Source organism: Pygocentrus nattereri, chromosome 9 (genome assembly GCF_015220715.1).
Source record: "Pygocentrus nattereri isolate fPygNat1 chromosome 9, fPygNat1.pri, whole genome shotgun sequence".
NCBI classification, from domain to species: domain Eukaryota; kingdom Metazoa; phylum Chordata; class Actinopteri; order Characiformes; family Serrasalmidae; genus Pygocentrus; species Pygocentrus nattereri.
In genome coordinates this window covers 45,747,828-45,765,962 of record NC_051219.1, presented here as the reverse complement: position 1 = coordinate 45,765,962, position 18,135 = coordinate 45,747,828, and the positions used below count along the sequence as shown (strand labels likewise).

The 18,135-nt window shown below is 43.0% G+C and overlaps 1 protein-coding gene across 3 annotated transcripts in view; it reads left to right on the top strand.

Moving 5' to 3' along the window:
- phactr3a (phosphatase and actin regulator 3a) overlaps window positions 1–18,135 on the top strand; it is a 69,118-nt gene that overhangs the window by 44,212 nt on the left and 6,771 nt on the right. The window contains exons 2-7 of one of the 3 annotated variants that reach the window (XM_037541034.1): window positions 2,004–2,165; window positions 4,572–4,727; window positions 6,841–7,050; window positions 7,794–7,956; window positions 9,463–9,608; window positions 10,057–10,210. In XM_037541034.1, the coding sequence (XP_037396931.1) occupies window positions 2,004–2,165; window positions 4,572–4,727; window positions 6,841–7,050; window positions 7,794–7,956; window positions 9,463–9,608; window positions 10,057–10,210 (991 nt within the window). Of the gene's footprint in view, window positions 1–2,003; window positions 2,166–4,571; window positions 4,728–6,840; window positions 7,051–7,736; window positions 7,957–9,462; window positions 9,609–10,056; window positions 10,211–18,135 lie in introns of all 3 variants that reach the window. The other 2 variants (XM_017715899.2, XM_017715900.2) reach the window with 2 other exon arrangements.

Below are 18,135 nucleotides of genomic sequence, written 5' to 3'. Positions count from 1 at the left end.
AGCCAGTCGAGCTCAGAGCTCACTTTTAATAAACGTATCTCTTTAACTCAGCGTTTAATTAAAACTCTACATCTTGTTGTATTTATCTTTTATTTGATATGCCATTGTTTCTTACATGATTCTAAATTAATATTTATAATTTATTGTATTACTGTTAAGCTTGATCACCTGTCTGTGAAGCACTTTGAGCTGCCATGAAAAGTACTATATAAATAAAAATTATTATTTTTATTTCTAGTTAGAAAACATGTACTTTAACCAAGGGTGCCCAAACTATTGCATATGACTGTATCCATCTCTCTGCCAGTCTATATGTCTGTTAATCTGCCTGTGTATCTGTGTATGGCTGTGTCTGCATGTCTATGTATGTTGTACAGTGGAGCGTCACAGAGGGTGGAATGTAATTATAAATGATTATAGGATATAAGCCTCGGCTTCAGACCAATGCATATGTATAGAGCTTTCACGTCAATGTTCAGAATGGGCCATCCGCCTCTGCGTAGCGCTGCCTCGCCCCCCTCAGCATCACTGACTCACACACGGTCGGATAGACGAGAGCAAAGGCGGTCGTCGTTTGTGCTTTTTTCCAGTCTGCTCATTGAGGTAAGCGCTGGTATGAACTTGTCATGAGCCCACTACTGCCGCCCTCCCGCCGAACGGATAGGGCTGGATTAAATAATGGATGTAGCTCATTATAAAACTGTTGCGTCAAATGGTTGATGACTCCTTCACATTTAAATAAAGAAAGCCTTGCTGAGGCTTACCAAAGCTGTGAGAGGGACTGATGACACATCCAGGGAATAAAAAAAGACCACTGGTGAGTTTTCAGTGTTTATCACGAACATTGACGTTGGAATACACGGTAAACTCCTATGGTATCGGCCTTTTTTGCACAATCAAAACCCTGTAGCCACGCCCACTTCTCCATAGTCAGGGTTGTGGTTTGAATGCCAGACATGGACAAATTACTCGCTTGCATTGTTTCAGACCACAGCCGTCGTATCCCACTTCACCCTTGTGTGGTGTTGGTCAGTCTGAGGGACCCATTTTCAATGTTTACCAAAATGATGTGATTTATTATTATTTCAACCTCGGATTTCTTGGCCTTTGCTCATTATCTGTGAAACACATACACTGATCAGGTGTAACGTTCTGACCACCTCCCTGTTTCTACACTCACTGTCCACTTTATCAGCTCCACTGACCGTATAGCTGCTCTCTGTAGTTCTACAGTTACAGACTGTAGTCCATCTGTTTCTCTGATACTCTGTTACCCTGTTCTTCAGTGGTCAGGACCCCCATGGACCCTCACAGAGCAGGTACTGTTTGGGTGGTGGGTCATTCTCAGCACTGCAGTAACGCTGACGTGGTGGTGGTGTGTTAGTGTGTGTTGTGCTGGTTTGAGTGGATCAGACACAGCAGTGCTGCTGGAGTTTTTAAACACTGTGTCCACTCACTGTCCACTCTATTAGACACTTCTACCTTGTCAGTCCACCTTGTAGATGTAAAGGGGTCCATGGGGGTCCTGACCACTGAAGAACAGGGTAACAGAGTACCAGAGAAACAGATGGACTCCAGTCTGTAACTGTAGAATTGTAGAGGTGGTCATAATGTTATGCCGGACTGGTGTATAAAATAACCCATTTTCAGTGTCTTCACTCTGTTCACCCCCCTTTATATTACACATGTTGCTGGGCGGAACCCACTGGAGGTGCTGTGTCCTTCACTCTGTTCTCCTCCTACATGGCCTGCTGTTAGTGTGTGTGTGTGTGTGTGAGGCAGGCTGCTGACTGGCTACAGCTGCTAAAGTAGAACCCTACACGGGCCACTTGTGATATTTTAAACATCTGGTATTTTCACACACTTTTTTTTTTGGCTGTGCTGATTGTGGTGGGTCGACCAGACCACAGAGCAACAAACACATCAACACCACACAAGGGATAAAGCTACTGTACCTGACTGAGTACTGATGCCACCTGCGTTCTGTTCTGTGTGTGTTGCAGACGTGATGGAGCAGCAGAGGGTGCTGCGCTCCAGCTGTCTGGTGAGTGGGGTGCACACCCCCCCCATCCGCCGCCACAGCAAGCTGGCCACACTGGGGCGTCTATTCCGGCCATGGAAGTGGAGGAAAAAGAAAAACGAAAAGCTGAGGCAGAGCTCCACAGGTGAGGCACTAGTCATCGTAGGTCTGCTGTCTCACAGCACGCCGACTGTTGAACAGGCAAAAATGCTGGGATTTTCACATTAATGTACAGTACAGTGCGAAAGTCTTAGGCACCCAAGAAAATTGTTTATTATTGATTTATCTGTTTAGTATTACCTGTAAAAACACTCTCTTACACTAGAACAAATACTAATAACCATAGAGACAGTACAAATAAACAGTTGACAAATATCTTAAAAATGCTACTAATATCCAGTGCTGGACAGTAACTGAGTAACTGAGTATCTGAGTAACTGAGTAACTGAGTATCTGAGTAACTGAGTAAATGTAATGAGTTTCTGTACTTTAGTATTTTTGGTGTATCTGTACTGTTTCATGCCTCAAACCACAAAAGCAGTTCAGTAGAACTGAATGATCGGTCACTCCACTGCCATGGAAATAGCGAAGGCTCTACCCTTTCATGATATTCTACTGATCTGTGAAACCAGAGACCTAAACGTGGAAGAAGCCGAGCTGCATTATGTTTAATTCATATGGGCTGTGTGGCACTGAGACTAAATAAACAAATAACTCAGGCTTTGGCAGATAAGGACCCAATAACAACCACACAGTTTAGTATTTACCAGTGGTGGGCAGTACCTGAGTATCTGAGTATCTGAGTAAATGTAATTAGTTTCTGTACTTTAGTATTTTTGGTGTATCTGTACTGAAGTTTCTCCGTTCTGGGCGACTTTTTCCTTTCACTCCACTACATTTCAGAGTCTAATATCCGACTTTTTCCTCCTACATTTGAGAAATCTGTCGTTCCTTTTGGTTTCTGTGTGAATAAAAACTATGTATCTTTTTTCTGAATTTCTACAAACACCATTTCATTTTATAGTAAATGAGTTTGGGCTGGTTTATGTTTATGAACAGACGCCTACAGATCAACATAGTAAAGGAGCTCATCTGTGATCCTGAGTTTAAAGCCAGTTTTTATTCAACTTAAACTTGGAACTAAGTTGTAAATAAATCTGAAACTGAAACTTTGCTTGTGTGTAAAAAGTGATTTCAGAGCCACTCGGTTCTCCCTGATGGAACCTGTTTACCTTCAGTGTTTTGTGCTTCTGATCATTTTAATAGACGTCAGCGTCACTAATTAATGACGTTCTACTAAAAGACTGGTTTACCAAGAGAGACGCTGGAGGACTTTCACCTGAAATGAGTTCATGAAGCCAGTCTGGTTATAAAAATGATAACAGGACATCAGAGCCAGAATTACTCTTTTAGTACTTTTACTTTATACTTAAGTACATTTGAAGGGAAATACTTTAGTACTTTTACTCCAGTGGAGGTCTAAAGGGAGGAACTTCTACTTCTACTGGAGGAATATTTTATCTTGGGGGTCTCAACTTTAACTCACGTACATGGTTTGTGTGCTTCGTCCACTGCTGCTGATATCTTGGTTAGAAGAGCACAGGTTTGGCTCCTTGGTTACTTCTTGGTGCACTCAAGCTGTTAAATTCCATCAGCAACACACCTGTAACCAACTAGGTATTAGATGGTAACTGTAAATACTGGACGTCCTTGAGGAGGTTTGGAAATGAAAGGTTAACCTAACACACCGACCCACAAAGTCCGAGTGTACGGTTTTGTTGAATTTATTCGTGTTTTTGAACAAATAAGCACCAACTCCCATTTGAATTTTGTCAACTGGCCTAGGATTTTTGTACAGAACTGTGGATTCACTCTTATCCTACAACTGCCTTGCACTACTTCTGTAATGGAAGCATAGGCCACGTCTCAAATCAAAGGATACAGGCAAGGAAGGGTGCGTTTCTCAGCTGTTACGTCACTATAGGTGGTCCCGTTTTTCAGAATCTTTTGAATGACAGAGACACACTCAACTGGAGTGTCCTTCCAGACCTTCAGTCACCCTTTATCCTTCACACACAGCACAAAAACAGCTGAAATATCGTGGAAGCTGCTGCAAAGGGCGAGATGCTGTGACTCCAGAGGATGTAATGAAATAAAATATAGAATATAAACATAATTAAATGAAATCTAAACATTAAAAAATTGTGTTTTAATGTATTTTCAGCGTTTTAAATGTAATTATATTTTTAAATAAACTATTTTAATACTGCCAGTTGGACTACCCACTACCTGCAGGCCTGCAGACAGGCATTAAACATGATGCATTGCTTAAGCCACAACACATCGGTCCAGCTTTCTCAGGCATGCACAGTCTCAAACATGCACTGAGGAGAAGCTCATCATGGCTCTGCACTCGGATTTTACTTGCATTTGCAAATTGCTTTGAAAAAATGTTTCCACCAAATGAATAATAATAATGAATGTAAATGATATGTAAATGTGCGTAGTCTAATGTACATGACACGTCGATGTGTGATTGTGATGTGTGCAGACGTGGCCCTAGCCTGTGGCCTTCACTCTCCAGATCCCGGCTCTCCCATTCAAGGTGTGTCAGATGTGGACCTGAGACTGCCCGGCCCGCAGGGGCCCATCCTCAGTATCAGCAGCATGGAGTACCTCAGCTCAGAACATGACCATCTGCCTCTGGGTGAGGACCATTAGTGGCAACTACTAATACGTAGCTCAGTGCTACACATATTGTACACATATTGCACTCCCCCACTCACTGGCCTCTTTATAAGGACCACCTACTTTATAGGTCCACTATATAGGTGTACAGTCACAGGTTGTAGCCCATCTATGATCTGCTGTGTTGTTATAAAGGGTGATTCAAGAAGATTCGTCTGATTTCAAAGTGATTGATTTCAGCTGTAAATCATCCCAGATCAGTGCAGTGAGCTGTAAACGGTGTAAATGAGCATAAAGTTTATTATGTAGTTCTACAAGGTCTCAGTCTGAACCTCCTCCAGCTGGACGGACGACATCAACACCACAGTCAGACTCATCCCAGACTGGACTGAGCGTGTCGGGCGTCGCCGCTCTCACGGCTCTTTCAGTGGGATTTCGGAGATCATCCAGTGCTGTGGAACCAGCGCCGAACGCTCTGAGCTGCTGGAGCTTCACTGCTGATGAAAATCCCGCTGCTCAGTTCTGACGGATTCACTCTGATTGACGTGGAGAACGCAGAACGTTCTGCTCAGGGGTCACAGCTCCTCTCAGACTGAAGGAGCCGGTCAGAAACTCTATGACCCCCTCTTACAGTTGGAGTGTGATTGGTTCCTCGGCGCCTCATGTCTATAAAAATATGGCACTTTGTTATCAGACGAATCTTTTGAATCACCCTGTACACAATTTTCAGCCGCCCTTTACCCCATACATCACTGGTCAATCGCTGTTGATCAGATATTAATTACGTGGTGGACACAGCAGTGATGCTGGCATGGTAGAGTGTAAGCTGGCGGTACGGGTTTTTCAGGCTCAATGATGTTGCTAAATTTTTTCCATAAATTAGTGTCACTGCTAGGATGAAAGTGGTGCATCACCCCAAGAGTGGATCTGTGATCAGAAACTAACCACTGATGAAGGGCTACAAATTGCGCATGGAAACATGTGCTAGAACATTCTCGAACTGTAAACCAGCAAGCTGGACCTAATAAACTGGTTGGTTGTGGATAAGGGTCATTCTACAGAAACGTCCACAGGAGTCACTGGTGTTACTGACCGTCTCTGGTGTTCCACATAATAAAGGAAACACCAGAGACGTTTTTAATGATCAACGCGTTTTACAGAACATCAAACCACACGCTGTCCATCAGGGAACGTCCACTAAAATATGGAATTTAATCCATTTGTGTTTCTGTTTTTTCACACTGACCTCAGAATAAAGTCGGTCACACCAGTGACGTCAGCTAGAAGCTTCGTATGAGATCATGAGCTGAATGAGAAGATCTCTGAGAACTGAGAGACACAGTGGACTCACCATGAGCTTTTCTCCATAGATCCTCAGACAACAGGTCAAAGGAGGTCGAGTGACGTCACCGGCGTGACTTTTATTTAAAAATAAGAGACGCAGTAACACCAGTGACTCGACTCCTGAGGAGTCGTTATATATTTTATAATATTCGTTTGTTTTCTTGATTTCATTTTATTTATATATTCCATAGTCGCGTGTAGATTATTGCAGTTAAAATAGCAGAAAAATGTTTTCTTACCTCAAAATACGGCCTCGGCCTTCACATACGACTGTGAGGACAAGCACTTCTGTTGTGCTTGGAATTCTATGTGATTGATTTAAAAAACAATATTGCTAAATTGACGTCTCAATAAGGCGTAATTGTTAATATAACTTATTGTTTGAGTTTAAAATATAAATAAATCGTAACCTGAACATGTTCTTCAAGTGTAATTTATCTGTAATGCTAGGAACACAAAAATGGACATTTCTGTAGAATGACCTATAAAACTGTGTGTGCGCCGTCATCTGTGTTAACTGGAGAACTACAAGATCAAACCAGATAATAAAGGCTGTGTTTCATGTGTCCGAGATGCGTATAAGCCTAGAACACATCAGGACAGACATTAACGTAAAGATAAAACGAGCTGTACCTAAATTTACAAAGAGCGGTTTCACTTTTCGATTATATGGTCAGACCAATAGGTGGCAGCAAAGTCACCCTTTTCTCCACAAGTCTTCATATAGAAGTCAAAACAACGATGGCTTGTATTGACCCAGTTTTATAACATCTGCTCCTGTCCATCAGTCCCTGATTCTGTAGAAGACGGTGAGATGACAGAAGGGCCTAACAGAGGTGAGGAAGAAGAAGAGGAGGACGAGGCTGGTCCAGCAGACGATGCAGAAGAAGCAGATAGTAATGAGGAGGAGAGAGAAGACGACGAAGCGGAAGACCCTCAGAGACCGTCTCCTCCAAGCAACCACAGCATTCTAGTCCCTCAGCTCAGCGCCGAGGAAGGTGTGTTGGCGAAATCTCCAACCTCACCAATCTCACTTGATCTGAGGAGATGATTCAGTGCATCATGAAACCAACAATTTCACCACAATTGGAGTTAATTCGATCATTTTGGTGCGATTTCGAATTCATTTTAAAAATATACTGAGATTACAAATGTAACTGTTTACACAGTAGTTGAGTATAGGCAATAAAACAACACTGGGGCAGTCGTGGGTTGGGGCAGTCTGGGGCTGGAGGTCAGGGAACCAGCCTTCCTAACCGGAAGGTTGCTGGCTCGATGCCCTGAGCCGACAATATGTGACTGAAGTGCCCCGGGCCATGTGGATAAGTCTGCCCACCGCTCCAGGCAAGTACACTCACTGCCCCCTAGTGTGTATGTGGTGTTGCACTGCACAGAATGGGTTGAATGCGTAGGTGAAATTTCCCCACTGTGGGACTAATAAGGGTCACTGAACTTTGTGGGAATTTTATGTGTAAAAATGTCTTAGTTTACATACATACTTAGTTTAAAATCATTAGAATCAACTAGAATCGAGAATTGACACCTTCAGATTAAAGCATCATGACTGACTGATGCATTTTTAGATCTCATAAAGCATAAAGTAGAATGTAGTGTAATAAATTACCAGGTAATGATGCTGAAGGAAGCTGCGCGTGACTCAGTCGGCTTCCATTTGTTTGTGTAGACCCAGGTAAAGTCGCCATCACAGCTGTGCCTCAGTCAAACTCATTCCTCCCTAAAGACGTGCCCAGAGTTCCCGATGGCCCCAGTCCTGTGGTCCTGAGAGGCCCTTTCTCCAATCCTGTAGGCTCACCTCATATAGGCACCATGCGTCCTCCACTGCCCCCTAGCTGTATCATTGAGGAACTGCATCGTGCCCTGGCAACAAAACTCCGACAGGACTGGTGAGTAATAAATATCTTTTGCTATTACACAAATTCGGGTGTTACTCTTGAGTATATTACCAATTATTTTATTTTACTGTGTCTGCCATACATTTTAATCATAAAAGCATTTTTTTTCTATTCAATTCCTAGAATTTCCATTTTAAAATATAAATGGAATATTTGGTTACCCCTCTTAAAAACTTAAATAAGAAGAGCAATACTTTCCTTCGATATCTGGAGCTTTGTGATACATTTTATATCCTCTAACTGTCATTATGTTCTTTTTTCATTTATTTATTTTTTTGCTTTTTGACATTCATTTTGTTATTTTAGAGTGTTTGCTGCTGTTAATTTACCCCTTTAGTGTAGTAGCGGTGTATGTTGTAGTGATGTGTAACAATTATTATGAATAATTGCATCAACATAAATAAATGAGGACAAAAAAGGACAGGTAAGGAAGGAATTCCTGCCTCCTCTGCTCTACTTGCTACCTAGTATTCCTCAGTGGTAGATCAGGTGGTGAGAGAGCAGCATTGTCAATAGGACAGTATTTTGCATCCACTACATAAAACCTTACCAAAGGACTCTGGTGTTCACGTCATAGCAGCATGATACGTACAAAAAAATAGTATTGCCACATATCATGACTGCAACACAATTACACAGGGTGATTCAAAAAGATTCGTCTGGTTTCAAAGTGTCATATTTTTACAGCCGTGAGGCGCCGAGGAACCAATCACACTCCAACTGTAAGAGGGGGTCATAGAGTTCCTGACTGGCTCCTTCAGTCTGAGAGGAGCTGAGACCCCTGAGCAGAACGTTCTGCGTTCTCCACGTCAATAAGAGTGAATCCGTCAGAACTGAGCAGCGGGATTTTCATCAGCAGTGAAGCTCCAGCAGCTCAGAGCGTTCGGCGCTGGTTCCACAGCACTGGATGATCTCCGAAATCCCACTGAAAGAGCCGTGAGAGCAGCGACGCCCGACACGCTCAGTCCAGTCTGGGATGAGTCTGACTGTGGTGTTGATGTCGTCCGTCCAGCTGGAGGAGGTTCAGACTGAGACCTTGTAGAACTACATAATAAACTTTATGCTCATTTAAACCGTTTACAGCTCACTGCACTGATCTGTGATGATCTACAGGTGAAACAAGTGAAATAAATTGAGATGAATCTTTTTGAACCACCCCAAGTCATCCAAGATAAAAGCATAAACCGATGACACATCATACGAGCTCATTATTGGGATTGTGATTAGATGTCGCTGTTGTCTAGAAGAAAACCTTGTATCTCCAAAATGGAAACTTTACAGGAGAAGGAAAAAAAACTGTTAATTTTAATGGAACCGGTTAAAGTCAATGGAACCAGACTTTTTTCCAAGTCAATTTCCTTTCGTCTGTTCATCACAAAATGAAAGGCATTTTCAAATTACGTCAAAAACTGAATTACGTCAAAAAAAAGGAGATATGAGGTTTTCTTCCAACTAGAGCGATAAGAAAAATGACTATATTCCTGTGAATCTGTACAGCAGTACGGAGCGGGAGCCCAGTGGAGAGGTGGAGAGCAGGAAAGAGGCAGAAGAAAATAAGGAGAACGTGAGACAGACCCATTGCTTCACCGATGCCTCAGGAATCATATACGACATGGACAGCTGGAACGAGTCCGTCATTTCTGGTACATAACATTTCAAATTAATAACAAAAATCATTAAAATGGATAATGTTATATGAATTCCATGAACAGTAACCTCATAAAATATTATGTGGCCTTTTTTAAGGAATTTGCACTTCTCTTCAGAAGTTTAATGGGTTTAAATGGAGAGTGTTGTTGGGCCAGGGTTATAAAAACGGGTCATTAATCACATCAAGTCACTGTTTGTTAAACCTCTTAGAATAAGAGCGCTAATCCAGGATCAGATGGTTTTTCTATTTAATTATTCGATGCAGTTGCACACTGCATAGAGAGATGAGATGATTCTAGATCAGCTGTCGCTGTGAGAAAGCTGATAAATATGGACCTTTATGTGTGTGTGTCCTGCGTTCTGAATTGGGAGGCACTGTAATACCACTGTGGAGTCGTTTTGCTATTAAGTAGATTCCTGACTTAACGTCTGTGCACACAGGCACGCTGCCACGCCGAATGAGGAAGGAGCTGTTGGCCGTAAAGCTGCGGAATCGGCCCAGCAAACAGGAGCTGGAAGACAGAAACATCTTCCCTGCACGCAGCGACCAGGAGAGACAAGAAATCCGCCAGCAGATCGAAATGAAGCTCGCCAAGTAAGCCACCAGCACTCCGGCCATGTGGATGGGATTCTATTCAAGGATCAGTTCAATCAGACTGGATATCAGTTATTTAAAGCTAATATCAGTTTATAGTCAGTTTCCAAACGGGAAAAGACAGCCTCTTACTAGGCCTGTCACAAATATTACACAACTGCCAGCTGCAATTATTTTCTACCATTACTTTCTATATCATTTCACACTCAGAATATCACATGGATGTGTTTATCAGTTCAGCTGAGACAAAATAAAAGAAAGCAGGAAACTACGGAGCCCCGAAGGGCCCGTGGTTAAAAAAAAAAAAGGACAAAGTTAATGACATTGCGTTCCCTCGCAAAAATACGCATTCCTACGCAAAAGTTCTGGATTCCCTCGTAAAAATACGCATTTCTACGCAAAAGTTCTGGATTCCCTCGTAAAAATACGCATTTCTACGCAAAAGTTCTGGATTCCCTCGTAAAAATACGCATTCCTACGCAAAAGTTCTGGATTCCCTCGTAAAAATACGCATTCCTACGCAAAAGTTCTGGATTCCCTCAAAAAATACGCATTCCTACGCAAAAGTTCTGTATTCCCTCAAAAAATACGCATTCCTACGCAAAAGTTCTGGATTCCCTCGTAAAAATACGCATTCCTACGCAAAAGTTCTGGATTCCCTCGTAAAAATACGCATTCCTACGCAAAAGTTCTGGATTCCCTTGCGAAAATACGCATTCCTACGCAAAAGTTCTGGATTCCCTCGTGAAAATACGCATTCCTACGCAAAAGTTCTGGATTCCCTCGTAAAAATACGCATTCCTACGCAAAAGTTCTGGATTCCCTCGTGAAAATACACATTCCTACGCAAAAGTTCTGTATTCCCTCAAAAAATACGCATTCCTACGCAAAAGTTCTGTATTCCCTCATAAAAATACACATTCCTACGCAAACGTTCTGGATTCCCTCGTAAAAATACGCATTCCTACGCAAAAGTTCTGTATTCCCTCAAAAAATACGCATTCCTACGCAAAAGTTCTGGATTCCCTCGCAAAAATACGCATTCCTACGCAAAAGTTCTGGATTCCCTCGTGAAAATACGCATTCCTACGCAAAAGTTCTGGATTCCCTCGTAAAAATACGCATTCCTACGCAAAAGTTCTGGATTCCCTCGTGAAAATACACATTCCTACGCAAAAGTTCTGTATTCCCTCAAAAAATACGCATTCCTACGCAAAAGTTCTGGATTCCCTCGTAAAAATACACATTCCTATGTTTTGCATTGCGATGCAAATGGTTTGCATTTGCTGTGCTTTGAGCTCAGACATGAAGCAGATCATTGAATTTTACGTTGACTGATATCTTGGATTGAAATATAAAGACAGTCAGTGTCGCTTCTCAAAATCAAACATGATTATGCTATTAGTGAGCATAAGAACTGAAACTGAGATCGAGCTTCCTTGTACAGTTAAAGCTACATTTACAGAGACCTGCAGAGAAGCTGAATAAACTCGGCACAGACTGGCAAAACTGGGAACACAGCTTAACGTTAGCTGGGCTAAAAACAAAGCTCTAACGTAGGCCATGTCATTGGGCATCTCTGGTCCTATGTTTGCTCGCTGTCTGACGAGCATATACACTGCTCAAAAAAATAAAGGGAACACTTAAACAACACAATATAACTCCAAGTCAATCAAACTTCTGTGAAATCAAACTGTCCACTTAGGAAGCAACACTGACCATCAATTTCACAGCTGTTGTGCAAATGGAACAGACAACAGGTGGAAATTACTGGCAATTAGCAAGACACACTCAATGGGACCACAGACCACTTCTCAGTACCTTTCTGCTTTCTGGCTGATGTTTTGGTCACTTTTGAATGTTGGTGGTCTTTCACACTCGTGGTAGCAGGAGACGGACTCTACAACCCACACAAGAGGCTCAGGTAGTGCAGCTCATCCAGGATGGCACATCAATGCGAGCTGTGGCAAGAAGGTTTGCTGTGTCTGTCAGCGTAGTGTCCAGAGACTGGAGACGCTACCAGGAGACAGGCCAGTACACCAGGAGACGTGGAGGAGGCCGTAGGAGGGCAATAACCCAGCAGCAGGACCGCTACCTCCAACTTTGTGCAAGGAGGAACAGGAGGAGCTGCCAGAGCCCTGCAGAATGACCTCCAGCAGGCCACAAATGTGCATGTGTCTGCACAAACGGTTAGAAACCGACTCCATGAGGACGGTATGAGGGCCCGACGTCCACAGATGGGGGTTGTGCTCACAGCCCAACACCGTGCAGGACGCTTGGCATTTGCCAGAGAACACCAGGATTGACAAATTCTCCACTGGCGCCCTGTGATCTTCACAGATGAAAGCAGGTTCACACTGAGCACATGTGACAGACGTGACAGAGTCTGGAGATGCCGTGGAGAGCGATCTGCTGCCTGAACATCCTTCAGCATGACCGGTTTGGCAGTGGGTCAGTAATGGTGTGGGGTGGCATTTCTTTGGAGGGCCGCACAGCCCTCCATGTGCTCGCCAGAGGTAGCCTGACTGCCATTAGGTACCGAGATGAGATCCTCAGACCCCTTGTGAGACCATATGCTGGTGCGGTTGGCCCTGGGTTCCTCCTAATGCAGGACAATGCTAGACCTCATGTGGCTGGAGTGTGTCAGCAGTTCCTGCAAGATGAAGGCATTGAAGCTCTGGACCGGCCCGCCCGTTCCCCAGACCTGAATCTGATTGAGCACATCTGGGACATCATGTCTCGCTCCATCCACCAACACCACGTTGCACCTCAGACTGGCCAGGAGTTGGCGGATGCCAACTTCTTTCTTGCTCTGTTTTCATTGGTTGTTGCAGGAATCTGTTCAGATTGAGTCGTTGACCAGTTTACACTAGATTTCGCTCAGAGTCGGGTCGAAAAATCAAAAGTTTGATAAACTCTGACTGGTCTGAAATGTCTGGGGCGGCACGGTGGCATGGTGGGTAGCGTTGTCGCCTCACAGCAAGGAGGGCCTGGGTTTGATTCCCCGGCCGGGCTACCAGGGTCCTCTCTGTGTGGAGTTTGCATATTCTCCCCGTGTCTGCGTGGGTTTCCTCCGGGTTCTCCGGTTTCCTCCCACAGTCCAAAAACATGCAGTCAGGCCAATTGGACGTGCTAAATTGCAGCTGGGTGTGAGTGACTGTCTGTGTCTGTCTGTCTGCCCTGCGATGGACTGGCGACCTGTCCAGGGTGTATCCTGCTTTCTGCCCAAGGACTGCTGGGATAGGCTCCAGCACCCCCCCCCCCCCTCCCCCGCACCCACGACCCTGACGGAGAAGCGGCTTGGAAAATGGAATGGATGGATGACCCCCTCACAAACGACATGACTCTCTCTCTAACTGTCGACTTGGATTGACCCAAAAATGTCTTGCATTAAAATCTATCCTTAATATCCCATGCAGACACTGCCTTCTGAACCCTCTCACAACACAATGGTTTACCTGAGGCCACTGTGCAAAAGACAGCTATTAATCTGCCTGGTATTAGTGATGTAAGGTAAACAGTAGATGAAGGGATTACAGAAGAGGTGAGATAGGATCTGATTTATTAGAGTGGATAATCCACTACACCTTTTCATTGGCTTATGTGGAGCTAGAGTGAAGTTGTTCATGTTTTCATTGGCTTACGTGGAGCTAGAGTGAAGTTGTTCATGTATTCATTGGCTTACGTGGCGCTAGAGTGAAGTTGTTCATGTTTTCATTGGCTTACGTGGAGCTAGAGTGAAGTTGTTCATGTTTTCATTGGCTTACGTGGAGCTAGAGTGAAGTTGTTCATGTTTTCATTGGCTTATGTGGAGCTAGAGTGAAGTTGTTCATGTTTTCATTGGCTTACGTGGCGCTAGAGTGAAGTTGTTCATGTTTTCATTGGCTTACGTGGAGCTAGAGTGAAGTTGTTCATGTTTTCATTGGCTTATGTGGAGCTAGAGTGAAGTTGTTCATGTTTTCATTGGCTTATGTGGAGCTAGAGTGAAGTTGTTCATGTTTTCATTGGCTTACGTGGAGCTAGAGTGAAGTTGTTCATGTTTTCATTGGCTTATGTGGAGCTAGAGTGAAGTTGTTCATGTTTTCATTGGCTTATGTGGAGCTAGAGTGAAGTTGTTCATGTATTCATTGGCTTACGTGGCGCTAGAGTGAAGTTGTTCATGTTTTCATTGACTTACGTGGAGCTAGAGTGAAGTTGTTCATGTTTTCATTGGCTTACGTGGAGCTAGAGTGAAGTTGTTCATGTTTTCATTGGCTTACGTGGAGCTAGAGTGAAGTTGTTCATGTTTTCATTGGCTTATGTGGAGCTAGAGTGAAGTTGTTCATGTTTTCATTGGCTTATGTGGAGCTAGAGTGAAGTTGTTCATGTTTTCATTGGCTTATGTGGAGCTAGAGTGAAGTTGTTCATGTTTTCATTGGCTTATGTGGAGCTAGAGTGAAGTTGTTCATGTTTTCATTGGCTTATGTGGAGCTAGAGTGAAGTTGTTCATGTTTTCATTGGCTTACGTGGAGCTAGAGTGAAGTTGTTCATGTTCACCAGTAATAAACAGCACATCTGACACTTAGCGAGAATATTCCTGAAGCTGAGAGATTTTTGGCGAAGGCTATGTGGCCAAACTACGGCCTAAATTTTACACCATGCACATCACATGACAATGCAAATCCAAGAGGTAACTGTCAGACATCAGAGCATACAGTTTGGTGAAACTGAGAAAATATACCTGCCTGACAAAATGACCATGACACAAGTCACACCTTTCACAAGTATGTAATGGTGATTAGTATTATATTATATTATATATACTATATTATATATAGTATTATATATGAGTTTCTACGCTCACTGTCCATCTTATCAGCTCCACTTATTGGTTCTACAGTTACAGACTGTAGTCCATCTGTTTCTCTGATACTTTGTTACCCTGTTCTTCAGTGGTCAGGACCCCCATGGATCCTAACAGAGCAGGTACTGTTTGGGTGGTGGGTCATTCTCAGCACTGCAGTAACACTGATATGGTGGTGGTGGTGTGTGTGTTGCGCTGGTCTGAGTGGATCAGACACAGCAGTGCTGCCGAAGCACATCAACTCATCAGCCATCAGACTAAATAAGAGGACTAATAAGGTGTAGCAATTAGATTAGGATGCTTTCCGCAACTCAACTGTCTTTAGGTTCTTATTACAACAGGTGAATTCTTTTTACATAACACCAAGTAGTCCAACTCGTAACCCGGCTCTTTTTTTAGTGTCCTTATTAAGCACAAAAGACACTGTGTTATAATAAACTATGCAATGCAACAAATCTGTCATGCCACAAGGCGGCCGAGCTTTTTTGCTCGTCTGGTCGCTTCTACACTTACATAATTAATTATGCCTGGAATTTCACATCGCTGAGTGAAGCACATAACATTCTGCTCATATACAACCCTGTGCTGATTCTAAGAAGGCACAGCCAAGAGGTTATCCTTGGTTTTGACGTTGTTTTGTTCATGGTACAACACGAGGTGCTAAAAACGTTCTAAGCATTTAGAACTGCTGGCCATTCTTCAAGTGGCCAAGGCGTGCCTGTTACATAAACATAGGGAATATACTGCTTTGCACTAGAAGCAGAAAACTGAGACAGGTGTGAGGGCATTTCAGGCAAAAAGGAAGCGTATAGACACACAATACTAAAACAATACTAACTACTTCTACTACTACTATTTATATTGGCTTAACCCTCTACTGCACAGTGTTGCCTCAGGGCAACAAACCCATTTTCCTCACTTTACAATAACGTTATACGTATTTAAAGACAACAACAAGGTTAACAATAAAGGAAAAGATGTTGAGTAAATGAATAGAAAGAATGTATTTGGCTATACTCTCTCTTTGGGCACTTTTACACCTTTTTTCCCATTTTATGCTTACAATGTTCGCAAGCATCTGCAGAAACATATTTGTTGCCTAGAAGCAACGATGTGTGACAGTGGAATGGATTTAGCCAGTCACAAGCACTCGCTTCATATAATTTCTTCTCACTGTCGCACGATGTTGCCTCAAGGCAACATACCCCAAGAAAACCCTCACACACATTATTTTTACATGTTTTTGAATTTCCATTTATACAAGAAAGGTGAATTGAACATTAAGACAATTATCTCCTGATGCGTGCAGTATAGAGGGTTACACTCAGTATATATAATATCACGTCAATTTATATGCAACCATAAAAGAAATGAAAACCATAAGGGCCTCATAGACCAAAAAAAAAAAATAAGAAACACAGTTTTTAAGCAAATTACCCCATTTCATTATACTGGGCTTCCTTTGTGTAGAGGTATAGTATTCCTAGTATTAGAAGTACTTGTTGTAGGTATAAGATGCTCGTCCTATAAATGTGCCCTGCCTGAGACTGAGACGCTCTGAATCCTAGTGACATATTGCTTACAGCGGTGGGGGGAACCCAGTTATTTTCAGCTCTTCTGAAGACAAGATCCAACCCTCTTCAGCATCTTGCTGAAAAGACAATATTGGTGATGCTTCACAACTAAATGGATGCAACTAAGATGCTTCTGAGAGAGGAAGCCAATTTCTGTCTAGAGGTCTCTGAATAGTTAGTAGAAATGAACCCAACACCAGAAATGAACCCAACACCATTCGCCAGACGTGTCTGATCTTCAGAGTCGGACCAAATCAGACTGAGCCATAAAACTGACCCAATATCAGGTTCAGCTCAGTTTGGTCAGTTTGTCCAGATCAGTATTAATGTTGTTTTGTTCCAGCCGGTCTGTAAAGCTTCTTACAGCCCGTTTAGTTTGGCGAATGGTGTTGGGTTCATTTCTGGCTGATTCCAGGTTGTTCAGCTGTTCTTCTGTCACAGCTGCCGACTGAAAAGCTGCTCAGTGGCGACGACAGTTTGGGAATTTAGTGTCGTCTTGTCTTCAGAGTCGGACCAAATCGGCTGTCGGTCAGATGTGATCTTAACAGCGTCCGTTTTCTGTTTGAGGCAGAGTAAGAAGTAAAAACGTTCAAACGGCTTGAGCGTCTCCTACAGCTGCCAGAGTCGTTGCTTAGCAACAGCATCTCAGCGGAGTGACACACTGAAAAAAGTGTGCTGTTATTTCACTTCTCAGCCAATCAGCTTGCGTGGCCGGAACTAACCGTTGTATAATTAATGAATATCTGTTTGGAGGTGAAGAAAAAGGAGACGTTAGGACTTCGATCACTAGCAAAGGGCAACTCCCCCCACATAACAGTTCCCTGCATCTGCAGAACCTGCTCCCTAGCCCCGCATTCAGAATGACACAATGATGGTTCACCGATATCATAACCTTACTATCTTTAGCCTGCGGTGTTCTGCACTTCCACAGCACATGCACTTCGCTATTTTTAGAACTCAGACCAGTGAATAATGGATTGCAGTGCAACATTCCCCCCGCCATGTAGGATCTGAGGTGTAGTTCACCTTGGCTGGTACAGGAACGCAATGCAGGGCAATAACCAACTGTAGCTAAATGCTGTATCCTCCAAAAATGAAGGTATCTATGGTATCCGTGTTGCAGGATTCCTAATGGGTTAGACTTTTTGAAGTTTATACATTTGTTATTGAATTTTGCAAACAATGGGCATACAGTACATTTTCCTGCCTACCAAAATGGCATTTTTGTTCCAATAAATAGTCCAATGAAACTTTTGTTGGTGGCCCCGATGCTGAAATCCCACACATAATATTTGGCTATAAATAATTAGAATGAGTAACAAATGAAACACTTTTCATATCCTTTTCCAATTAGCTTTCTGAAAACATCTGAAAAGAGGAAATGATATACATACTTTAGTTTGTGGCATGGAAATATAATAATGAGTGAGCAGTGTGGGAGGATAACGGGCAAATATGGTAGGAGCTACAATCCAGACATTCTTCAAGGCAGATTAAGTTTATTGCTG